Source organism: Tiliqua scincoides, chromosome 4, assembly GCF_035046505.1.
Source record: "Tiliqua scincoides isolate rTilSci1 chromosome 4, rTilSci1.hap2, whole genome shotgun sequence".
Lineage (NCBI taxonomy): Eukaryota > Metazoa > Chordata > Lepidosauria > Squamata > Scincidae > Tiliqua > Tiliqua scincoides.
This window is the reverse complement of record NC_089824.1, coordinates 148,884,463-148,911,561: the sequence shown is the minus strand read 5'-3', so window position 1 is coordinate 148,911,561 and position 27,099 is coordinate 148,884,463. Positions and strand designations below refer to the sequence as shown.

The following is a 27,099-nucleotide window of genomic DNA, read 5'->3' as shown; positions in this document are numbered from 1 at the left end:
TTCTGAGAAGAGTTACAGCATATACCTTTTTACATTTTCTGCAAGAAGTACAGTAGACTTGTACATAAGTGCAGCTTTCAAGTGTTACCTTTTTCCTATACAAACAGTGCTTCTGTGTCAGAAGAAGTATGAATACTGCAAGTAGTTCTCCTTATGAGAAAAATGTACTTGCATGTATTTCTCTGCATGTACACAACTGGGGAAGTCACAACCCATCATGAATTATAAACATACATACACACTGTGAGATTCATATATCACCATGATCTGTGTCTGTCTACATGTTGTTTTCATCCTACAGAACTGCTTTCTGTATAAGGAAAAGTCTAATATTTGACACTCCCTGTATCTTGAGATATCAAATGCCCTTGCAGAATCTGGAAAGAAATTTCTAGCATGGATTCCCTTGGTGAAATGAATGCATCAGTTTTGTTTTATACAAATGTACATTAATTTTGCACTTCTGAAATGCTTCATTTGCACCAGTTTTCCTATTTCACATGCATCACATGCAGTAGTTGCGTTCTACAATTTCTAGTTCCTCACCTCATATCTCCAATACAGATTACGGGCATTAAAGAACTCAGTAAAAAGTGCAGTCATCCAAGTGGAGAAAGCTAGTATGCAGTGAATAGCAGCTGAGAAATCTGTGTGTGTGTGTGTGTGTGTGTGTGTGTGTGTGTGTGTGTGTGTGTGTGTATTTAACGAGTATGGATTAATTCTGGGTAAACAGAGGCCTAAGAAAATAGGATTTCTAGTTGGACCTTGGGATCTGTGGGGGATTCATTCCCAGATCCCCCGCAGATACCAAAACCCATGAATCCACAGGTCTAATATGGTGCAACCAACGTTGCAACCAACGTTCTCCAGTTGTACCCAGAGGTGATTGGATGCCTGGAGATGCTGTGTGTGGCCTCTCTGGTCCTCAGAAAGGCCTCTGGAGGTGCCAGAAAGGCACTTCTAGTTTTCCTAAAAACCGGAACTGCCTATCTGACACCTCAAGGGACTTTTCTGAGGCCCACAGAGGCGCAGCCTCTGCAGGCTTCAGAAAGCCTCCCGGACACGAAAGGAGAACACCTCCAGTCATGAATGGGAGTTCAGGTCCAGCCCTCCAATGTGGGTTCAGAACCCGGATGAGTTAAATTTGCAGGTTCCAAACCTGCAGATAAAGAGAGCGGAATATACTGCATAGTTATGAGTATTTCAGCTGAACATTCACACTCAGTGAAAACGATACAATGTGTATATTTTTAATCTTATTTTGTGTTTTATCTACAGTCCAGACCTTTTAGCCCTCCAATTCACTCATCCAGCCCTCCTCCGATAGCACCATTAGCTCGTGCTGAAAGCACTTCTTCCATATCGTCTACCAACTCCTTGAGTGCAGCTACCACTCCTACAATTGGTAAAAAAAAAGCTTTTTTCATTTGAAGAATCATTTTCTTGAGCGGAATGGCTTAAATTTTTTTGGTTTCTGAAACCCTTTATTTGATTTTATTTTTGGATTTTTTTTTCCTTTTGTCCATAGTCATGTTCTGTTGAAGCACCTTTTTAATGTAAAAGAGAACCATGATTTTGATGAGCTTAATTTCACTGTCTCTGTGATATATGTATGCATATATGATGACGTGGATCTAAAGGGGCACACACAAGTATACATTCTGTACATGCACTCATTCGCTTTCTAAGTAACATATACAAAATGCTCTTCAAATAATTCCCCGAATGTTCTTTTAATTCCACTGAGATCAAAAAGTGTTTTTGTTTTTGTTTTTCACTGAGCATTTTGCAAGAGCTTTCAAAGGGGGAAGAGGGGCAGCAGAGGAAATAGAGCTCATGCACAATCAGATGTTCCGCGTTGTAAAACTTTGTACCTAAAAACCAAACTGCTTCGTAAAATGGGGAATATTCAAATAACAGTTCTGGAAATTAGGTGGGGTGTTTTCCGGTCTAAGAAAACAGTGCACTCATGGAGCTGCTGTGTGAATCCCTTTGGTTCCTTTCTAGTATAAAAACTGTGTCATTCTAGTGGCTGTGAAATAGGATGAACCTTTGGTAATAGTACAGTGCATTGCTCAATTAGTTGGATGCAGTTTTAAAAAAAAAGGACACCACATTCTTTTAGAAAGGAAACAGAAAAGAATGGTAGAAGATGAAGCAGACTTTAGAATCACTTATTGTCAGAAGGTGAGGTTATAAACCGAATGTACGTATTTGCTTTTTGGATAGCGGAAACTGAACAGCTGCAAAAATTTCAAAAACAGTTCAACATGTTCCCGATTTGAGGTTTGGTTACACATAAGAGCATTAAGTGACTAATGTTCTGTGGCTGACAGTGCCTCGCTTTTGCTGCCTTTGGTTTTGTTTCATTCTCTGGCCTTCTCTTCCTGCCACACCACTCAGACCAACATATATTTGAGTTTGTTCTGCTATTCTTAATTTCATTTGCAATACTTGAAAACCACCTTCTTCTCTCTGATTTGGCTCTTTTGTGCGGCAGACTCAATTTTCCTTTTTGACCTGCCTTTCCTTTCACCAGCTCTTCTGCTTTTCTACAGACCATCTCTGTCTCCTACAATTCTCATTGTATGCCAGGTTGTTTTCTTTGAATGTTTGTTTTTCCTTATTTCACGTACCTTTGGACCCGTTCTGCTATTAGTCTGAACTTTGTTTTGCTAGCCTTCCTGCCAGCCAGATCCTATCTCCATTTTCTCTCAACCGTTTTCTCGTCTGTGTGGAAAAGAACCGGCACTTGGAACTACTATTTAAATTTATTATTCTTAATGAACTTACAGTGGCAACAAATTAGATATTCCTTCCAAGAAAGCCAAAATTGACAATCTAACCAATAAACCAAAAAGTTAGACATCAAACAATCCTAATATTTTAGACATTTGTGTTGCCTATTAGAAGACTAGGTTGCTCTGAACTGGAGCTTATACTGTATTCAAAAATCTGAAGTCACTTAAATTTCTTCCTGCCTGTTGTGTGTGTGAAATGGTGGGGGGAGTGCTTGAGGCATGTTTCTGACACTTTGCGTTTCTTTCTCCGTATCTGTGTCCTTTGTTGCTGAGTGCTGTTGTTCAGCACAACTACCCCAGTTATGTAAATGTTTATCAGTTGATAGATCAGCAGCATTTTGCTAAGACCTACCTTACAAAGAGGTTTCTTCATTGGTGACTCAGCCCTTCTGTGCAAAGTATTATATGGGCAGGTGGAATTCTCTGAACCAGATGTTCAGCAATGTAGTCTTCATGAGACATATGATCAGTAATTATGTAAATCAAGGTTCTGAATTGTTCGTACAAACTGATTTGTGTAAAGTGCTACTTTTAGTTGAAATATTAGTTTAGGGTTTGTACAGGCATAACAGGTAACAGATGGAAAAATTTATGATTTTCCATTGAATTAAATATTCTACAAATATGGTATCTTCCAAGGGTAGTTTTATACTGTATATATTTTCCATTAGTGGAGGTTAAGTCCCTTTGTACTTGTGTTTCATTTCCATTCTGCTTCTGCCAATGTAAAATATTTCTGAAATACATAGAATAGAATGTTCTAAAGAAATTATTTGATGCATTAACAAGAAATCACTACTGATATGCAATAACCATTGCTGTTTTCTACTTAATTTGGGATTGCTACTGTGCAAATGAAAAAAGAAATTCCTGAACTGTGATGTGACATAATTCCACAAATTTGGCTATCCCTCAAATTAATGTTCAGAGATGTGTCATCTGCAAAAATGTCAAACTATTATTTTGTTAATATTGTCCATAATTTACCAAGTTATCAAAAGCAGCTACCAGTCCATCCAACTTGTAAATATGATATTAAAAAAAATCAAATGGAAATTGAAATGTAAACTTCCGTTAAGAATATTCATTAGAACAAAGTAAGGAATGAGCTGCCTAAAAAGGAAGGATTTATAATCTTTCCTAAATTAGTTCTAGCAGATCGTCTTCTTAAGCTTTTCAGTGGACACAATCAGTTGCCTCAGTAAATAAAAGCCAAGAAGGCTCTTGGATATGCTTACGTTGAATATTAATAGGTTGCTTAAAAGCCTTATGATTAACACAAATGTTAAAGTTTGGCTGTGATGGAATGATGAGAACACTCTAAAAAATGAGGAGCTTCATGAAATGATGCTTTAACTCAGGGGTCTCCAAACTTTTTGGCCAGAGGGCCGCCTCAAATATCTGGCATGGTGTTGAGGGCCGGAAAAAGAATTTAAATATAAAATTTAAATAAATAAATTAGAGATGGAACTTAGATGAGTGAATGAATGAATGAATGAATGAATGAATGGGCTCATTCATTCAACCTTTCTGGCCCTCAGAACACCCTCCACACACAACCAAAGCACAGCTGGTCGTGTTCAGTTGAGTGGGCCAGAGGCTTTCAGGAGACAGGAGCCTGGCTTGCGGGCCAGATAGAGGCTTGCTGCGGGCTGCATCTGGCCCCCAGGCCGGGGTTTGGAGACCCCTGCTTTAACTAATCAACTGAGTACATGATTCTGTGTCAGGATAAGAACATGATTTATTAACCTGTAGAACAATTGCTGTGTATTTTAGATCTGATCAAATACTTGTAACTCGGTCTCTTTTGTCAAAGTTACCAAAGTGTACAGTGACGTCTTCCACAGTGGCCTGATAGTCCTTGTAAGACTTGGTCAGATAAATTGTGTTATAAAGAGGGACTGTGATACAAAATGCTTGAAAAAGCATCTAAAAATGCAGAGTTGAAATGGCCAATAAGGAATTAATAATCTGTACTTTATAATTTCACCTGTGTTTTGTCATTGTTTGTTTGTTAATAGCTAATTGCATGAGAATTGTTTACACTGACATCTTAAGTTCAAGACTTGAATTTTAAAACTTATTTAACATGTATTAATTTAGGCAACTCACTCAATTTCTCAACTCTTAAATTGTTGGGTGCTTAGTTTGAGTACCCCTTCCTACAAACTTGAACTGATTTAGGAGCTTGTGCCTAGAAATGGCCATGATAGTGGTCACAGAGCAAACCATATGACCATGAGAATGGTCACAAAGCAAACTAGAGTGGTTTTTCAAATACACTATTAAAGACAGGCACATTTTTTCCCGGGTCCAATTTGTTTTGTCCTCTGGAATTGTTGGGTGTTTGTGGCTGTGTGTAGAGAAGTGTGTTCACTGTAGTAAATAAAAGGAAAGTCTCACTAAATGTTCAGATTCTGTGTACTCCTCAGAGGCTGTCCCTGAGTATGGATAGAGAGATGTACCATCTTTCCCACTGTCCTCTTGGTTTTAATAACCCTCCTTCAGTTTCCCCAGTTCCTTAGGAAATACTTGACTGTTTTCCAGAATGTACTGGCTTCTGAGATCAACTACTTCTGGAAAATAGGAGTGTCTATCTATTGACAACAGTGATCACCTGTTTGGCACTTCCACCTGTCCAAAAGCAGAATTGATAATGCCAACTATGTATTGAGGAGGGGTTATGCATATACATACATACCCCTCTTTTTATTTATTTATTTATTTATTTATTTATTTATTTATTTATTTATTTATTTAATGAATATCTACCCTGCCTTTTTCCCAGTAAGGGCACTCAGGCAGTTTACAACATATAAATAATGCCATACAATGTGCTAATTATGTTGAACAACTTGGAATATAAAGAGCTTATAGCTCAAAGCAGGAGCATGGCAGTGAGGACGAATGTCTAGTGAGGGAACAGGTCTAGCTCAGGATCAAATAAGCCACATCAGGCCTATTGAGTTACTTCCAGCCCAATCCATTGCAACACCCCACATGGCAATGCAGCGGCACCAACGCAGCATCCACTGACCCGCTTACCATGGGGCAAGAGAACATTTCTTCCATTGCCCCAGGGTAAGCCCCTGCGGGCCTAGTGGATCAGCGTGGACCTGCACAGCGTTATCACTGGCACAAGTCCTTGTTGAACTAGGATGGTGGATCAGGCTCGGGAAGGGAGTCAGAATTTGGTGGACATTGCTGCTGCCAAACCCTCTCCCTCCCTGGGCCTGGTCCACCTTCTTCCCCACTGCCCCTGTTCTGTCCTCCCCCCACTCCATTCTGCTGTCCCTCACCTTCCTCCAACTCTGTACATGGCCTCACCTGGGGCCATCTACATTCCAACACTGCATGGACCTGGCCACTACAAGTAGCAAAACTTTGCTCTCCAGCTGAGTTGTGTTTGTGACTGCCGGAAAGCACTATATCCTGGCAGAATGCACAATCCAACAGTATAGTGCAGCTTTAGAACTGGATCCTTGGTTTTTATAAAATTTATATTTGGGCCCTTGGTTTGTAGAATCGGCTGTGAGTTTCTAAAGTATACTCTAGGACATCAGTTCTCAAACTGTGGGTTTGGGACTCACCCATGGGCTTTGACCCAATTTGGGGTGGTTTGTGAAACTGACAGGCCGGATGGGGGCATCAAGGCTAAACAAGCTGCTACTTGGGGGAAGCACTGCTGCCCATTCACCGTTATTGCCACACTCTTTGGCATTTATAAATCAAGCAGCAGCCTCTAGGGTCTCTAAAAAGTTTGAGAACCACTACCTTTAGAAATTTGTGGCCTTATCCCTTGTATTTTGGAGGTGGAGATTACTTTCACACTGCTGTGATTTGCACAGTTCAGTAGGATTACAAAGAGGGAAGTCATTGAAACAATGTCCCAGGTACAACAAAGCAAGTTTGAGTTAAATACTGGGCGATGCCTCCTAATTGTAAGAGTGATTGGCCAGTGGATCACAATGCGTGGAAAAACTGAGCAATCTTTTTTTTTCTCAGTTTTTGTAAGGAAGATTGAACTTTAACCAGATAATGACTTGATTTAAGAAGTCTTGCTGTTGCAGTGGGCTGGAATAGATGAGGGGGAAGGGCTTTTCAGTTGCATGAAACCAGTACATTGAAGGTATTGACTACTCATCAGTTGTTTCAATCAGTCAGTAATGCTATACTGTTGTGTGTTACACTCCCAGTTGTAAAAATTATCTTCTGGATTTTGCCCAAGAGAACATGGCACAGAATTATTTCATTTACTTGTCTATCCTTTTTTTTTTTGTATTTGATTTTGGGTCCATGTGGTGGTGGTTGCATATGAGTTTGATAATAAAAAGATATGTGTCCACCATTTCTATGTCTATGATCCTTTTTTTCATTGTAATGTTTGTGTTTTGGTTGATAAGCAAGCTACTTGATTTTCATTTGGAATTTGTGTTTTCATTGTGTGTTTTTTTTTTTACGTTTCTTTTGCTCATGGGTTTCAGAAGATGATGCTTATGTTGACAAACTGCCCACGTTTGAAAGGCACTGTGAAACGCCTGCAGGTACTGTGCTAGCAGAGTGGTTTCAAGAAATTTGGATTAAAAATCCAAGCCATTGTCATCTGAATGCCTCCACTACCACCCTCACCACCATGAGTGTGAAAGTGCATACAAATACCTAACAGTGGAATTTGCACCACACACAAAAACATGTAGCACATTGCATAGCAGTTTCCCAGTGGCAACAGTTTGGAATAATTGACATACTACTGATTTGTGATTCCTTTGTATACAAGGAATAATGTAACTACTCAAGACAGTCCCATCAAATTTCTTTCATACGTACCCCACACTTCCTCTTGTGAGCTCAGACCAGCTAACCTTTTTGTTCCCAGAATTACAAAGCCTGGTTAGCTTAGCTGCAGTTGTAGGACTTCATGTGTGTGTTCTTGTTTCCCGAAACTTTTTAAATAGTGCGAGTCAAAGTAACTGGCACTTTTTGGTTAGGACACAAAAGTATACTTTAAAAATCTCTTTGACATGGATTATATGAAGTGTTACTTTAAATAAAATCATTAATTTAATCAGCATCACAGAAATCCAGCCCAGTAGCTTGTTAATTCCAATTTAGCATTTTTAGGGGGCACACCACTGGAAACAGATGTTAATGCCACCTTGGGAAACCCATACATGTTCAAGAGCCATTAAAACATTATTTTAAAATTATAATGGATGGATGTCTCAGGAAGAGTGCATGTGAACTCCAGAACCATTACTAGATTTTTCCCTTGTTCAGTTTTTTCTCTCATAAATTATCTCATGAAAAAAGTCACATTTTCAGATGTCTTCACACACAGAAGTGCCTCCCAAGATTGCAATACTGGCCTTAAAAGTGACCTTGGGTGGCAAATTCCATCCCAAGCTAGTGTAGCTAAAACAACAGAAAGCATCTGTCCACCCCCCCAATGCACACAGCTGCACCCACTTCAGACAGCTAACCAGTGGGCAAAAAGCCTCTGCTATCTATGATTTCATAGCTTGCTTTTTTGCTTTCTGTTTCCCGAAACAAAACAAGAACATTGTTTTAAACTCCCCTCCACTTCTCCTTGCACGTTAATGGCTTGCAGCGCCTCTTCTTCCCCTGTAGTGAGATTAATGACCTGCTTCTGTGACTCACACTTATGTCCTTCTCTCTCCCTCTCCTTAACCTTTCCCATCCCGCTTCAACTCCTGGCCATACAGAGAATGAACAGCCTTCCCTCGTTTGGTTTGACAGAGGAAAGTTTTATTTGACTTTTGAAGGTAAGTAGTACATAGCATACTGGGCTGGAACTTTCAATTCCCCTTTGCTCTTACTATTGAATAGAAGCCCTTTGGTTTCCTTTAAAACAAACAAACCCATTTTACCTTTCTGTATGAAAATGCTATGGCTACTTAGATGACATGACAAGTTCAATCAGAATAATTTCAATTTGGTTTGTTCAGCTTGTGTCCCTTCAATTGTATATTTTAATTTAAAAGGAAAAAGGGGGGAAATATTTAACAATTACAGTTCAAAAATTGTCTTCTTCAGGACTACCAAGGAACTTGACTCTGTCAACCAGGGCTTCTTTGTATACACTTTGCAAGCCACTTGAGAATTTTTTAGTGTCCTGTAGTAATTTTTTATAGAGTTTTCCTTGCCTCATATTGTAAATCTTGAATCCTCTACACACGCAGTACATGGAATACTTTTGAGAAATATATTTAAAAATTTGAATTCAGTATTTGGGTGATGTGTTCTCTATAATGGGCAACCCAATCCTATTCTGCTCTGGCACAGCAAGGCTGCACGGCCCAAGCCATATCCAGTGCTGAAATTGAGCCGGCTGGAGGTCTCTGTAGGGCTAGGGAACATTTGTTCCCTTACCCCATGTTGACCCAAGCCTGCCCAAAGAGGCTACTCTGATCTGTTCCAGCTAAATGACACAATTCCCTGTAGGGCTTCCAGGCCCAGGACAGGTCCCCACCCCCCTTCCAGCCTGAACCACTCCCTCCCCACCCTCCTTCACCCTGAAACACCCCCTCCTCACCTCAGTTCTGCCATCCCCCACATCTGTGCTACCCAGTACTGCACTTATCAGCACCAGTGGCTGTTTCTCCAGATTCAGTGCTGGCAGGACAGCGCAGGCCTTCCCACCAGTGCTGCCCTGTTTATAAGTTGTCACAGACGTGCTGGCATAGCAGTCACTGCACTAGTGCTGCACATATAGGATTGGGCTATATCAGTGCCTTCATTAAAAAAAAATATTAAACAGTACTTTCTTGCAAATACTCAGTTAAAACTAACAGCACAATCCTATGCATGTCTACTCAGAAGTGAATTCCATTTATTTTAATGGGACCTACTACCAGTGTGTGGGCCCAATCCCATCCAATTTTTCAACACCAATGTAGGTGCAACGCAGCTCCAATGTAAAGGAACAAATATCCCCTTACTTTGAGGAGGCCTCCGTGACTGCCCCCCACCATCACAGGATGCAGTAGCACAACTGCACCAGGGCTGGAAAATTGGATAGAATTGGGCCCTGTGTATAGGACTGCCTAAATTATCTGTCCAGTATTTTAGTTTGGCTCAGTTAGTTCAGTTGTTCTGCTCAATTTATATATGACCTTTTCCCACTCTGCTATAATGAAGATTTAATGTTGCCTATAATAGCCCAATCCTGTACTTACTAGTCATTGTTGTTGTACCTCGTCTGCAGTCAGCGCCAGTCATAAAAGGCACTCTAGCAGCGCGCTACTCAGCACGCTGCTAGGGATGCTGGTGGGAAAGTCAGAGCCTTCCTGCTGATCCTGGAATAATCATGGGGAGATAGAAGGAGGTGAAATGAGTCAGTGATGGGGCAGGTGGTGGGGTGGGTAGGGCCCACAGGAGGGCAGGTTTGACAGCAGCAGCTACTGAATCCTAACACCCTTCCCAGACCTGAACCCATGCCAAGTCAATGCAGACCTGCGCCAGCTATTTATCTAGGGCAGGTCCAAGTAGACCCCTTCCCATGGCATAGAAGGACTGCCCCCCTCCCTCACTGCCAAATACAGCTGTAGCCATTTTTGTACTGCTGCATTGGTGGGGTGGGGGAAACAATAGGATTGATCTCTCTAAGTCTTTGATTTCATGAATGTGTCTCTTTCTGTTGTAAATGGCTTCTGGAAGAGACATGCTTGAAGACAAAGTAAAATTGTGTTTGGCATTTTAAGCATTGCTGTTTGTGTTGGGAGCAGAATTTTTTTTGGTGAAAAATCATTAAAGGAGACATATTACTGACCTATGGCACAATCTTATGCATTTCTACTCAGAAGTTAGTCCCATTGTATCCAATGGGGCTTACTTCCAAGTGTGTAGGATTGCAGCCCTAGGTTTGTTTAAATTATGACATCCCCTAAATATTGATAGGTTACATGTTTGAAAATGTTGCACTAATTGTACCACAGTTGTTTCATCCCTCAGTCTTCATGTGATATTGACCAAATCTTGGGGTGACTTTTCTCAATGTTTTTTACAGGGTAATATCACCATGAAGCAAAAACTCTGTATAATTATTCTGGACATACTGATCCTTATAAATTAATATATGGTGAAGAAGAGGGGAAAAATTACATGAAATACAGTTATCTATAAAATTATTTAATGTATTTGTTATCTCAAATTATCACCTGGAATGACATTTATAAGATGTAAGCACTACAGAATAGCTGTGATTTATTTATTTTTTTAATCTCATGGTGCCTCTTTTTTCTGTCAGAAATTGATCATGTAAGTAATATACTCCTGATAAAATATACCACATTAATTTGATGGCACCAAAAGTGGAACAGGTCATTTTCTCTCATATTGTACAGGAAATTTTCCCTTACTTACCAGCCAATCAACCTCTGCCTAATTTTATCAGGTACTAATATGCCAGTGTGATTTGCAGGTACTAAAATGGTCCTTCCAGTATCCTTAACTGAAGAACAATATACCCTTCCCCCATTATGCTTTATATGTCTGAAATGTGTGTCTTGGAAATACCATTATGATAATATCATTCCCCCCCCCCCCCAATCAGTGTTATACCAGGCTGGGTAACTTGTCAACTGCTTTATTTATATATAACATAATAGAGACAATTCACATTGCTTCTGTAGGAAAATGGCTATGAGAACAACCTTAATCACCTACCTGTGTGTGCGTTTTGTTGACCCAACAACTCGTCAGTCAAGCCTTTTTCAGTCCGTAGGGGAGAAGGGAGGTAACAGTTCTGGAGTTGGTTGCCCTGAATGCATAGCTGGCTCATCAGCGAAGCGAGCAATGCAGTATGCAGTGGGTCGTGGGGAGCAGCAAACAGATTTGGAGTACCTCCAGCCTTCTATGGCCACTTTAATCTGCTTCCCTTTCAATAAAAGCAAGCAAGATGCAGACTGGAAACACTGCTTCCTGCTTTCCTGCCCTCTTACTGCACTCCGTACTTACACAGTCATTGCAACAAAACTGGAAGTGCAAAACACACTGGAAGCACTCCCCCAGTATATCTTGCACTTCCTATTTTGTTTAAAGGGAACACACAAGGTAAGGAACTAGGTGGCCAGATTGCTGTCTTCTGCACCTTTTTTTTTTTTTGCAGGGTGTGTGTGTCAACAGCATTTGTATCCATTTCAATCAGCTCATGGGCTTGGGCTAAGGCTAGGCCCTCCCTGGGGGACTCTCAAGTTGCTAACACTGTAAACACATGTCTAATCAGGTAATGGCAAAATGCTGTGGTAGTTTTATTCCGCTGCACACCTTGTTGTTTGAATCTATGCATCTGCAGATATGTAAGCATAGACACAACTTTAGTTGTGTGTTTTGTTTTATTTTCATCTACTGTGAACAACCTTGTGCATCCTCTATGGTCAAGAAAATAGGCTGGAAATGTTTTAAATAAATACCGTAATAAATATTAAGTTTTGCTTAAGGTATGCAGACTTTGCTTAAAGTATGTGGAGGCAGTGTTTCAGGATAAGTGTAGCAAGCTTCACCTCAGTCCCTACACATTGTATTAAGGTTGATAGCAGGTCCTATGACCGTAATCCAGATTCCACCACCACCTCCCTCCCCCCCCCCGCGCGTGTTGATGGTACTTACCTTTAAGCAAGCCTCAATAAGGCTTCCAGCTTTGACAGTCAAAAAGCAAACATCTACAACAGGTTGAATTATCAGCAAACATCCTGCAATGTTCTTATGGTAGTCTCGTGATTTATGATAGCATTACTGAAGCACTTGCATCTTTTAAGGACTTGTACTCTAAGAATTAGTTGTTTCCTTGTTAGAACTCAAGCATGTAATTTTAAATTTTGAATAATCTTTCACTAATTTCATTGATTGGGAGGAAGCCCAATTAAAACAATGAAGTGGGGTATTTAATACATTTTTGGTTACTATGGTGCTCAATTTTTCAGTTAAAAGTCAGATATTCTAGCCACATGAGGATCAAAGGACTTTTGCATTACTAATCTCTGAGGTATGAAACAAACAGCCCAATCCACTGTAGCTCCCCTCATGACAGAGTAGTGTTGCCAACTTGGCACCTGCTATATCCCGCAGGGAGGTTTCAGCCTCCTGAGACCTCCTCAGGTTAAACCTGTCCCAGCCCACCAAGTCTACTCAGACCTATGCCAGTGATATTGCTAACACAACCCCATGTGGACCAGAGAAGACAGATCAAGGCTGGGAAGAGGCCACTGAAACCACCTTCTTCCTGGACCTGATCTGCCCTCCTCCTCACCCTCATCACCACCCCCTTCTGCCCACCTCCATCCTATTTCACCTGCTCCCTATGTACAGTCACTGGGGCTGGCAGGCATCTCTCATCCGGCACACAGAGCTCGCCACTTGTTGCTTGTGGCAGTAACCAGACTGAGTGCTCCAGCATGTCACCTTTAAGATTGGGGCCAAACATGGTGAGACTGAGGGCCCAATCCTATCCAATTTTGCAGTGCCGGTGCAGCTGTGCCAGTGGGGCATGCACTGCATCCTGTGGTGGGGAGGCACTCACAGAGACCTCCTCAAGGTATTGGAACATTTGTTCCTGTAGAAACAAGAAAGCTTCTAGAAAGTGCTAGAAAGGTTTCTAGAAAGGTGCTAGAAAGTTGGTTAGGATTGGGCCCTGATTCTACACACATGGAGCAGCAACAAAAATCAGCAATAAAGAAAAACAATCAACCCTGGCTGCTCATGTTAACCCAAAGGCACTGGGAAAAGGCCAGTAAAAATATCCCCCAGGAGGGTGTTGAAAACCTAGAGGCAAGCACCTAAAATGCCACAAAATGTTTGTGTGTTTTATTTTGAATGGAAACTGTTTTATTAGTTTTATGATATTTTTATTGTTAAGTGCCTTGATCTTTGGGAAAAAAATCTTTGAACAATTTAAATTTTTATTATTATTAAATAAAGTGCAGGCATGAACAATAGTTGTTGTTTTTTTAGCAGTGGCGGTCCAAACCACTGTGCTACCCCAGGGTGAGCCTGGAAGTGCTGCCACCCCCATGTTGGTTGCGTGACCTCCTGAGGTCTTCTGAAGGTCTTAGAAGGCCTTCTGAAAGTCTTAAAAAGTCGCTTCCAGCTTTCCCTGAAAAACTGGAAGTGATGTTTTAAGGCCCTTAGACATGCAGTCTCTCCGGCCCTCAGAGTACCTCCGAATCTAGAAGCAGTGGGCGTGGGCAGCATGGCCCCCCAGCAGTGCCACCCATGAGCACTTGCACCTATGGACCCCCCAGGTATGCCACTAATTTTTAGCATAGGTTTTTAGCTACAATGAGAATCACTAATTTTCTAATTTTAATTTTTTATTTTTTATTAAGCACTAATTTTACTAGGAAGCTGTAAATTATTATCCTACAACTGCAGGTTCTTTTTATGTTACAGATTCCCCCTCCATCCATTGTTGTTTCTCAATATATAGATGAGTTGTTTCCCAACTCAAGGTGTATATTAAGGAAAAAATAACATTATTATTGGTATAAGTACTATACCAATATAAGAGCTATAAGAGCTATCATATAAGTGTACAAGTCATCTTGGGTAACATTTGGGGAGAAAGGTGATATATAAATTGAGTGAATGAATGAATTAATGAATGAACTCTGCACCCCTATATATGCTGTCATTTTATTAACATGCAGTTCCATGAGGACATACATCTGTGTGTTTCAATCCATGTGGGATTTGTGGCCATGCATTTGCTGCAATCTGGGGGTTTTCTTTATGGCAAAACTGTATTAGTCCCTACTTGAAAAGTGCTTGTTTCTGTGTCTATACTACCCCCAGCAGTTGAATGCAGTTCTCAGACTGCATGCAAGTGTTGGCTTAAGGCACCAAAGTTGAATGCCTAAAGGGAGAGGAAAGCAATTGGGAATCTCTTTAAGGGAAAGCATGGTCTTTGGTTCAAAATGCTGGGGTAAGATAGCTACTGAAGAACTATTGTTAGTTCCAACTGGTTTTGGTAATTATACGCCAGTTATATAGGAATTGCCACTTGAGAGCTACATTTAGAACTACTGGTTAGGAAGCATATTATGTCATGCTGATATTGATGGTATTGTTTCTTAAGAAATATTGCTTCTCATTTATTGTGAATGCCTTTCATAACTCCTAATTGCTGTGATGGCCAAATGTTACAGTCTTTCTATGGATCATGAATATTGCTGCCCTAGTTTTCTTTCCTGAATTCTTCGCAGTTTAGATGGAACAATCACAATCCTAAGACTTAATCCAATTTTAAATTGGCAGTAAGTTATCCTTGCTTAGAAGACCTCTAGCTAAAATTTACTGCTTTGCAAATATGACAGTTGGTATGTCTGTATCACTTTATGCTTATTGCAGAATTTGCATCCTGAAGTGCTTGCTGAAAGCAAAGCTAAAAATGGTGCTTTAGTCTAGGAGTCAGTAACTGGAGATATCTGGGCCAAAGCAGGTCCCAAGCTGCAACTTAGCAGCAAAAGAGAAGTGAAGAAAGTGGTATCTATGGCAAATGTTTAGAGTTTTTGGATGTTGAGAAAAGTTTACTCTGTTTAACCCATTTTGCTAAAAACTGAAATAAGCTTTGTTCTTGATTGTGCTTTAGACTGGTACACAACTCGTATAGTACTCATCAAGAAGAGAAAAGGTTTAAAATCTCCCATACGCAGATATCACGATTTATGATGATATAACTCAAAACATTAAATATTAGAAACATAAACTAAACAGGTAATTTCATATTAATTGCATGGCCATTGTTTTAGCATTTGGGTACCTATACCAATAAATGAGACTTAGGGCCCAATCCTATCCAGTTTTCCAGCACTGATACAGCCATGCCAATGGGGCATACACTGCATCCTGCAGTGGGGAGCAGTCATGGATGCCATCTGAAGGGCAGAGATTGTTTGTTCATTGCGGTGCATTAACCCTGAAAAATTGGATAGGATTGGGCTCTTACAGCTCACTCCTACCCAACCTTTCACTGACAGAACTTGCAGCCACAGTGATGGCGCATGGGCTGGGACTGCCAGTGTGAATGGCTGGCAGTTCCAGGTGCACACCAAGAGAGCACCCAGCCCTCACTGGAATAGGCAAATTGGCAGGAAGGGCATTCTGGTGGAGGCTGGCTAGGGGCATGTCAAGGGTGGACTGGAGGCAGGTTTTAGCAGCAGCAGCTCTGCCAATGTCCTGTGCCCCCAGCTCTGTCTCAACATGCTCCTCTGGACTCACATATCAGCCAAAGAGCTGGAGCAGAACTGAATAGGCCCATTGAGTACTACGGCGCAGCAGATTACATAAGTGAAAAAGTTTTTTACTTACTTCTCTGTCACTACCTAGTCCCCAGTCCCGCAAAGGATGCAGTGGAGACTTCATCACTGCTGCTGCACACTATGGGCCAGCCCAGGATAGGCTTGGGCTGTTGGTCATGTGTAGATTTGTCTTGACTATTTTGCATTTATTTGTTCAAAATCTGTGGGTTTAACTTTATCAGAGAAACAATGAATAAGCTGCAGGACAGAACTTACACAACTATGGGTACAATCCTAACCCACTTTCCAGCACCGACATAAGGACAATGCAGCTCCAAGGTAAGGGAACAAAATTCCCTTACTTTGAGAAGGCCTCTGTGAATGCCCCCCAACTGCAGGATGCAGTACATGAACCATTGGCACAGCTATGCCAGTGCTGGTAAGTGGGTTAGGATTTGGGCCTCAGTCTTATTGTTCAAGCCATCAACTCCTTAAGAACACAGCTGTACGTAGCACACACTTCTGCAATTCTTCCTCTTTTTTTTTTAAAGAACATTCATGGGAGGCTGAACTTGAGAACCAGCAGTATGGGGGAAGAGCTGACAGTGTTCCATCAGCCTACTGTGGCTGCTTAGAAAAAAAAATTATACATAGTTGGATCCAGGCATCCATGGATTTGACTCAACACAGATGCTGTGTTTAAATGTCTTTAAATAAATTTTTTTTAAAGTACATGAAAATCAGGTTTCTTACCCTTGCATGGCAAAACCGCATCCTTTCCAAGTATCTTGTGCTAAAAATAGCTTTAAAGATCCACTTCCAAGTCTCCCAGCATCTCCCCAAAATGCATAAGTATAGAGCAGGGGTGTCCAAACTTTTTGTGTTGGGGGCCGGGAATAAAAAAGAATTAATTTACATTTCAGATTTGAATCAATTTACATAATTTGCATAAATGAATGTATTAGAGATGGAACTTATATAAGTGAATGAAGGTCTTGCAATAGTTCAAGGCTTATGAAAGACCTTACACAAAGCAAGACTGGCCTTTCCTTTGCTGCTGCTGCTGCATCACAGACGTGAAACAGCAAGCAGTGGAGGGAGCCTTTGTCCCACAGCTCATGTGAGAGTTCAAACATTTGCCCTCACACTAAGAGCAGTTGCATCGGGCCAGCACGGGCTCCAGCATGTCTCTGGAGGGCCAGAGGCTCATTGGAGACTGGAGGCTCCCTGCGGGCCGGATTGGGAGTTCTCAAGGGCCGCAAGTGGCCCCCGGGCCGGGGTTTGGGCACCCCTGGATAGAGCTATACTGCATTCAGCCACTAGATGGAGCTGAATGTAATGTAATCTAATGGAATAATTTCATTCACTTAAATTACATTATATCCAGCCCCATCTAGTGTCTGAATACAGTATAACTCTATACCTTTCCATTATGGGGTGACACTGGGAGACCCCGAAGTGGGTCTTTAGAGCTATTTTTAGTCATAGAGACTAGGTTTTGCTATGCGAAGGTAGGAAACCTGATTTTCACATGCTTTTTGCATTTAAAGACCTTTAAACAGGGCCCCAGCATCCACATTGTCAAATCCGTGGATGCCGGCATCTGCGAATGCCAGGCTTCCCACTGTATTTGAAGCACTTCCCATGAATTAACTTGTGTAAGCCTTACAACAACCCAGTAAAATAAGAAAGAATGATGCCTATTTGCAGCTGGGAGCTGAAGCTGAGAATGAATGATTTGATGAAGGCCACCTAGTGAATTAATGGCAGATTTGAGACTCAAACTGGGGAAGTCCTGATTCATAGCTCTATCTCTTAGTGGCTGTATATTCCCTATAACAGTGGCAATCCTGGCCCCTGTGTTGCCCAGGGCCAGGATCACAAATTGCTGTCTCCACCAAGGAAAATGACACCCCTGGCCGTGTCCAGAGGCCTTCTGAGGATCTGAAAATGACACTTCCTGTTTCTTGGCTCTCCAAAGGCCACATGAGGGCTGGGTGGTCGCATGCAGACTCTCCAGCCCTCAGAAGGCCTTTGGATGGGTAGGCAGCAGGTGCAGGCAGGTGGGGGTGTGGCAGCATTCCCCAGCTGTGCTGCCTGGGAGCACTTGCATCTGTGGACCCCATCCCAAGTATGCCACTGCCCTATGAAACATTTGCTACGCTTGTAAAAGAAAAAGTTGGAAGAATCGTAGAACTGCCTGTCCCATGTAGTATCTTGCAGTCCTGCACTTTTTCTCCATCCATTCACAATGGGAGATGCTTTAAAACCACAAAGTGAGCATGTTCCTCAGGAGCATATGCTTTAAGCTTATACAGGTTATAAGCTGTAAATCAATTAAACTCTTAGTAAACTGCCATATTAACCTGCACAGGAATAGGGGAAGTATTGTGAGTATGTGAGAGAGGGTGAATGCACCTATGGTTCATTTAAGAACAATGATATTATTAATAACTATGAAGAGGATGGCTTTATATTCCCTACAAAACATTTTAATCATTTTATTCTATCCAGTGAGTTGTCAATACCAGAAGAAGACAAGATGATTAATCAGATAAATGGATCTTAGAGACTTTGATTAAAAATTTTGCTCAACTTTGAAAGCTTGACTTTAATTCTGTATCTCTAAATTGGAACAATAGTGCTTTATCTTGCAATCTGATTGAGGATGACTAAGAATTACTAAGCACTTCGTGCGTGACAAATATTATACATGGAAACCTAAATTATAAAGCAGAAGAAATGATAGAAGCAATACAAGTGAGTGTTGAGAGAGCCACATTCTAGAGTTACACTGATGTATATTCAGATATGCATCTTCATTACAATATGCATATTGATGTAAGGTATCCTGTGACAATCTTATTGCTGTGCAGAATTATGTTCCAAAGATCTGACCTAGCTTGTTTGGTGTGTTACTGCAGATTAGCCTGGCTACATTCTTCTAAGTGCCCAATGGATTTTAAATGTACACTACTACTAAAAAGTGACAGGAGCATTATGTCCTGGACAACTGTGTCCCAGTCAAATGCGTTCCTGTATTGGACATTTGCATCTGTTCTTTTTGCATCCGGAACATTTTTGTCCCAACATTTGTGTATTTATATTAGATGCATCCTCAGAGTTAGGGTTGGGACTGGGATAAGATGCTTAGCTATATAGCATGAGGCTTATTGTTGCCCACTTACAGTTTGTTTGTTGCCAGGACACAAAAAACTATAGTTTGATAGTGACCAGGTTGCAAAAAAAAAAAAAAAACAAACCCAGATGTGAATGTCCAGAGACGCCAATGACTAGAACGCATTTGACCAGGGTGCAAATACCCTATTATCCTATTTTTAAAAGTTTAAAAATGTACTATAAAAATACTACACTTAAGGCCCAGTCCTGTCCTTTAAGTGCACTGGCATTGCTATTGGGTTGTCTTGTGTGGGTTGTGGTGCAGCTTCTGCTGCCTTCCCTCTTCCCCAGGCTTTGCTGGCCAGGCTTAGGATATTGCAGATGCTGTCCGTGCAATATCAGCATGACATCTGTATAGGACTGGGCCTTTAGACCAAGTTTTGCTTTAAAATCATGCAACAACCTGACATTTTGCTATCACAAACTGGAAATAGTCTTGTTACCTAATGGCAGCTAGAAAGAGGTGTGTGCCGCTTAACAGCCTTCCACTTAACAACATATTGCATATATAGCAGTTGTCAAAGCACAACAAGGAGGCTCTTAATGAGGCAGTCAGGTCTCCCATGGCCTGCAGCAGAATGTCTGTTTACACAACAAAGAGGCTCTTAAGCAAAGAGGAGGCAATCTATCTCCAGGAGTTTGTGCAGCCAGCTAGTATCTGGCAGGGAGTGTCAGTTTACACAACAAACACACATAACATTCAGCACTAGGTTGGACTGACTGTTCGCTTAACAACCAAATTGCATAACAATGGGGATAGGAGAACGTATCCCCAACATTAAGTGGCGCACACCTGTAATTAAATTTACAAAGCTCGTGTCCACAAGCTTCCTTCTGAAATGTTTGCCTTATGCACTTAGTGTTGACACTGAATAATGCATTGCAGTACTCTGGGCTGGATTTAATACTTGGACAATAAGCAGTGACAGCCGTCCATTGATGAGATGATAAAACTAATTTCTAGTGTGGCGGTTAATGCCACCGAAAAGGCTTGGGCAGCCATCAGTAACAAAAATAATTGTGAAGTGTAAGGATTGTTTTTATTTCCTTATACTAGTGGTTCCCAAACTGTGCACCTCAACATCCCCAAGGCGCTGCAGCAAATTCAGAGGGGTGCCGGTTCCCCCGGGTGCTGCAACCTTGGCTGGGCTGAGATTGTGCAAGATCCAGTGCAATCTTGCAAGAGTTCACACAATCTTGCTAGATTTTGTGCAGTCTTGGGGAGTGTTAATGGCTGTCCTATCCTCCTGCAGAGTGGCACCATGATGACAGGGTGCCATGAAAGAATTCCTGCTACACTAAGTGTGCCCTGGCCCAGGGAAAGGTTAAGGTGGCTGCCTTATGCTATAACAGGGGTCTCCAAACTTTTTGGCCAGAGGGCCGCATCAAATATCTGGCGTGGTGTTGAGGGCCGGAAAAAAATTTAAATATAAAATTTAAATAAATCAATTAGAGGTGGAACTTAGATGAATGAATGAATGAATGGGCTCATTCATTCAACCTCTCTGGCCCTCAGAACACCCTCCAGACACAATCAGAGCACAGTTCTGGTCATGTTCAGTTGAGAGGGCCAGAGGCTTTCAAGGGACAAGAGGTTGGCTATGGGCTGGAAAGAGGCTTGCTGCGGGCCGCATCTGGCCCCTGGGCCGGGGTTTGGAGGCCCCTGTGCTATAAGATAGAAAAGGCTTAAATTGATGCCACCGCTCTGTTAGGTATGTAAAGGGCCAAACATCTAAAGCTTATGGTTAAGAAAAAAAAACCATATCTAGTCTTTACAGAGTAAAGAGTTTAGTCTTTATAGAGTAAAGCGTTTACTGTTTACTGTACAGTTTACTGTAAAGAGTTTACTCTTTACAGAGGTGAAATGGGAGAAATTGCATTAAGCATTTAACAGCCCAATCCTATCTAAAGGAAGTGCAAGCACAACACGTATTCCACTAGTGCAGGCTTCCGCAAAAGTGCTGTAAAGCATTTTGTGGCAGCATAAGCTATTGGTATGCTGGTAGGAAGGCTGGAACTTTCCCATGTGTGTCAGTGGACATTGGGAGGCTCGCCGGAACAAATAAGCCCATGCAGGGGGTTGGAGGGAGGTGGAGAAGTGGTTGAATGGTGCAGGGAATGGGTGGAACTGGGGAAGGGTGTGCAGAAAGGGGCACTGACAGGCAGGGAAGAGGAAGGATTGAACCTGAGAAGGGGGTAGGTTCGGTGGCAGCATATGCCAAACCCTGACCCCCTTTTTGAACCTGATCCGCCTGCATGGATTAACGCAGATTTGTGCCAGTGATATCACTGACGCAGGTCTAAGTTGATTGATAGCTGCTGCTAGGAACAAATTACCCTACAGCAAGGGAGACAAAATGCATGGAGCCCTATGGAAAGTGAAACTGAGCCAAGTGGCATGTTTACTCATGAGAAGCGAACTTGACTTAGTCCATTAGAAGGGGTAGGCTGAGAGGAATTCAACAACACCAGAATGATCCTGATCCGATGAAGGCAGCCCCCCAGATGCACCTGAGAAGTTAGTTCCTACCTCCAAGCTGACGAATATATTGAGCCCTATGGAAAGCGATACTAAGCCACAGGGTCATGTTTACTCATGAGTAAGCAAATGTGCCTTGGCTCATGGTCAGCTCAGGCAAAGGGAAATGCGAGGCCACCAGAATGGTCCCAATCTGTTCAACAAATGCTCCAGAAGGCAGCCCCCCCATAAAAAGAATAAAACAGAGGCTTGAGCTGGTAAGGTGAATTTTTTCTATTTTAGATTTGTAAAGCTGGGTGAATCCTGATAGTGATATGGTTTGAATATAAAAACTTAAATTAAACTGGGCACTGCATAGGGCTGAAAATCTCACTTATTTTTTATTGGGGGGGGGGGTGTTTGGTTCTGATTCAATTCAATTCTGATGGAATTTTCCATCAGAGAAAATTCACTTGATGGAAATAAGGGCTGGCTTCCCTTATTTATTTGCTTTTCTTTAACTATTTATAATTATTTATTTTAATTTGCTTGATGATGTCACTCCTAGACATGACATCACTTCTGGTGTGTCCCAGACAGATTGTCATTCTCAAGAGTGGGTCCCGGTGCTACAAGTTTGAAAACCATTGCCTCAACTCAAAACAGACCAATGGATTAACTTGGGGAGGGGATGATACCCTAGTGACCAAAACTGTGGCTTTTAGGAATAATACCATCGTGTTATGTACCATCTGGTGCAGAATTTCATCCATTGGTTGTGGGGAAATATTCACTGCATTTATTTTCGGGCCATTATTATTAATTTAATGTCATGACTGTTACTATCTACCTACCTCACAGGGTTGTTGTGAGGACAAAATAAGGGGACAAACCATGCAAACCACCCTGAGCTCTTTAGAGGAAGGGTGGTGAAAAAATTAATTTTGGGGGTGACAAAAATTTATGGGCCCCGGATGTCAAATGACCTAGCTACGCCACTGCTCCTTAAATCTGCACCAGCTATTTTGCTGGCATGTAACTAAGGACAATAAGGGAGAGGAAGTGGGGGAAGGAAGAGAGCTAGGATCCTAGTGCATGCTGGTGCCACCAAGATCCACCTCTCCCTGTTCCGCCTCCTACCTACCTCTCCCAGACACTCCCTTATTACTCCCCTGCCCCACCCTGTTTCTTCCACTGCTTGCCCTCACTGCCAAGTTACTGGTTATGGTGATGGGTTGCTCTTCAATTGGCACACATACATGGCTGCATTATGCATGGCATGGACAGAGTGAATAAGGGGATGTTCTTTTCCCTCCTGCGCGACACCAGAATCAGGTGATATCCACTAAAATTGAGTGAGAGGAGAATTACAACAGACAAAATAAAATTTCTTTACATAGCATGTAATTAGTTTGTGGAACTCCTTGCTACAGGATGTGGTGATGGCACATGGCCAAAATGCCTTTTAAAAGGGATTGGGCAAATTTATAGAGGAAAAGTCCAGCACAGGTTACAAGTCATGATGACTGTATGCAACATCCAGGTTTTAGTAGTAGGCTATCCCAGAATGCCAGGTGCAAGGGAGTGGCAACAGGATGCAAGGGTTTTGTTGTCTTGTGTGCTCACTGACACATCTGATGGACCACTGTGAGATTCAGGAAGCTGGACTAGGTGGGCCATTGACCTGATCTAGCAGAGCTCTTCTTGTGTTTTTAGGTTCTTATGTTCTTCAAGGCTTCTCTTCTTGTGATATATTACTGGATTTTTTTTCAGCTTTGAAAACAAATGAATTGTTCCCTTGTGACTGTGGGCATGAAAATAAATAGCTGCAAAATAATAGCTTCACGATTGTACAACCTTCTGGGGTCAGTGTTCACTAAAATTAAATTGTTCTTTGTTCACTCACTGCTGAGTATATGAACCTTACAATTCAAAGCACTCTCAAAGGAAAGCTGGATGAATGGAGGAAGGTAAAAATGGATTAAATAGTATTAAAGAAGCAAGAGGAAAGGGAATTAACTCATTTCTGCCCAGCCCACATTTAGTCCCTGTTGCATATATGCAACGTTGGGCAGAAATGGCTTAAATACTCACCCAAGAAATTATTTTTCAGAACACTTCATAGTGGAGGGAACCAAAATGATGGGGGGGGGGCCCTGGAGATTTCATGAAATATTACCCTCCAAAGCGCTCTCATTTTGGTCATCTTTCAGGGGCAACAAAGTGTTCACGGTAGTCCAGTGTAGAGCACAATCCAACTATGCTTCTTGGCAAAAGGGGGAAGGTCAGAGATCTGCATATATGCTGTGGTTCGACTCACCAACCGAAAGCAACTGCAGCAGCCTTTTCAAGGAAGACACACACATTACACGCAGTAATGTGATTCACCCTCTTTCTTGCCAAAAGCAGGTAGATTTCCCTCCACAAATGGAATGTAGGTTCCAAGGAGATCACTTTCCTTATTCTGGCAGTTATTTCACCAATGATCTGAGCATTGTAACAAACAACAGTTTATTTCTGGGGTGACCAGTGTTCATCTGAAGCCTGAAATGTCATGTAAGAACATAAGAACATAAGAACATAAGAACAGCCCCACTGGATCAGGCCATAGGCCCATCTAGTCCAGCTTCCTGTATCTCACAGCGGCCCACCAAATGCCCCAGGGAGCACACCAGATAACAAGAGACCTCGTCCTGGTGCTCTCCCCTACATCTGGCATTCTGACTTAACCCATTCCTAAAATCAGGAGGTTGCGCATACACATCATGGCTTGTACCCCATAATGGATTTTTCCTCCAGAAACTCGTCCAATCCCCTTTTAAAGGCGTCTAGGCTAGACGCCAGCACCACATCCTGTGGCAAGGAGTTCCACAGACTGACCACGCGCTGAGTAAAGAAATATTTTCTTTTGTCTGTCCTAACCCGCCCAACACTCAATTTTAGTGGATGTCCCCTGGTTCTGGTATTATGTGAGAGTGTAAAGAGCATCTCCCTATCCACTCTGTCCATCCCCTGCATAATTTTGTATGTCTCAATCATGTCCCCCCTCAAGCGTCTCTTTTCTAGGCTGAAGAGGCCCAAACGCCGTAGCCTTTCCTCATAAGGAAGGTGCCCCAGCCCCGTAATCAGCTTAGTCGCTCTCTTTTGCACCTTTTCCATTTCCACTATGTCTTTTTTGAGATGCGGCGACCAGAACTGGACACAATACTCCAGGTGTGGCCTTACCATCGATTTGTACAACGGCATTATAATATTAGCCGTTTTGTTCTCAATACCCTTCCTAATGATCCCAAGCATAGAATTGGCCTTCTTCACTGCCGCCGCACATTGGGTCGACACTTTCATCGACCTGTCCACCACCACCCCAAGATCTCTCTCCTGATCTGTCACAGACAGCTCAGAACCCATCAGCCTATATCTAAAGTTTTGATTTTTTGCCCCAATGTGCATGACTTTACACTTACTGACATTGAAGCGCATCTGCCATTTTGCTGCCCATTCTGCCAGTCTGGAGAGATCCTTCTGGAGCTCCTCACAATCACTTCTGGTCTTTACCACTCGGAAAAGTTTGGTGTCGTCTGCAAACTTAGCCACTTCACTGCTCAACCCTGTCTCCAGGTCATTTATGAAGAGGTTGAAGTTTCTCTCTAAAATACAAAACCTCACAAAAATTTAGCTGTGCCCTACTTTGTGGCTCTTCATAATGCATTGATGTGAGTTTAAAGCCCTTTGCACGTGTCAGAAACCATGTACAATTTGATATGGAAGGAGTGAGGAATTGTGCCCTTGGGTGTTCACAGAACTGATGGTGGCATGGAATTTGGAGGATGGGGCAATTAACATGATTCCTTCCACATGTTCACCTTACATGGTTTTCAACTATGGGGTTTCAGCTATGGATTTGCTTTCTACACAAATTCCACTGATTTTACTGGAACTTCTAACCTTGTATTTCAATTGTATGTAGCTTCTTTGGAAGTGCACAAACCATGGCTTAATGTTTAGTGTATTTTGAACATTATAACAAGTTGTGAGCAATTCTAATGCAAAATTATAACATCACTAGACTCTCCTTGGAAGAAATTTAGAATCGCCATGATACTTGGTATGTGTCTTCTCTGCACATTGAGGATTCTCTTCCTCTTGTTCTCAAATCTTTATTGAGCTATGAATGGTCACATCCCAAATGCAAAACTATTTGTATTTCAGGTCTTACTTGTACCTTTGTTGCTTTAACATAGGTTTAAAGCAACACATGTAAGGGAGATGGTTTGGATTAACTGCCCCACTCTTGATTACAGGAAAAGCTCCAAATGCGTGTACACACATCTCGTATTATGTGAGGCCAATTTGGGCAATAAAATACCATCTGAACCAGCCCTATAGATACCTCCAACCAAAGTGGCTTACCAGGAGTGGTGCCTGAATTGGAAAGGAAGAGAAGAAACAATCAGTCCTCAAACTTCTGGTTCTGTAAAAATACACAGAGAATTGACTGCGCTGCAATCAGCTGTAGCTGCAATTGCAGCTGGGCTCTTACCCCTGCCAACGTAGTTGTGCTGCCAGAGTATGCACTGTACCCTCTAGGGCAGAGGCTCCCAAACTGTGGGTCAGGACCCACTGGCGGGCTGCAACCTAATTTTTGGTGGATCACCAGAAGGTGATTGAAAGATAAGTAATTGCCTCAGGCCTTGAGGCTATTCAAAAATTAGATACTGTAGCTCTGCCGTTTTCAGCCACTGTGCCATAGCACACTGGTGTGCTGCGGTCTGCAGGTGTGCCGCAGAAGTTTGGGGGAGAGTCATTAATTAGTAGGTCCATTGGGGGTTGTGAGCTCCACACTAATAGCATGGTGCGCCTTGTCAATTGTCAAAAAACTGATGGTGTACCTTGACAATTTTAATACCTTGTCAGTGTGCCATGAGACGAAAAAGGTTGAAAATCACTGCTGTAGCTGCTAATTGCCCTGCAAAGATCTCAGCTCTTGCAGTTTGCAAGCATGTGTAAATATAGGGAGATAAATATTTGAGGGTCTTTTTTCTGGTTATTATAACATAAATACAATATCTAGATCTTCTTTTTTAAAAGTCTGGTAAGTGGGTCCGGATAGAGTACTGTTTTAAAAAGTGGGTTCTGGTGCTAAGAAGTTGGGGAACCACTGCTGTATGGGACAATTCCAGAGGTCTGCTCTGGGTAAGAAACCTCTTTTGTCTTACCTGGGTATAAGCCTCAGGCTGTAGAACAGGCAGTGGTGTCACTAAGAATGTGAAGAGGGGTGCGAACCACACTGGGTGACACGCACAGGGGGTGACACCACTACTGGCCAAATTTTTTTTTTAATCTTGGTATTTTCGAATAATACCATCATGCTATATGTATAATTTGATGTGTGATTTCATGCAAAATG

General features: G+C 42.0%; 1 protein-coding gene across 1 annotated transcript in view; it reads left to right on the top strand.

The window, feature by feature from the left end:
• The window catches only part of SGIP1 (SH3GL interacting endocytic adaptor 1), a 136,032-nt gene that overhangs the window by 86,862 nt on the left and 22,071 nt on the right, over positions 1–27,099 (top strand). Inside the window, exons 16-18 of the mRNA XM_066624593.1 lie at positions 1,279–1,405; positions 7,286–7,345; positions 8,525–8,584. Of these exons, the coding sequence (XP_066480690.1) occupies positions 1,279–1,405; positions 7,286–7,345; positions 8,525–8,584 (247 nt within the window). The remainder of the gene's footprint in view (positions 1–1,278; positions 1,406–7,285; positions 7,346–8,524; positions 8,585–27,099) is intronic.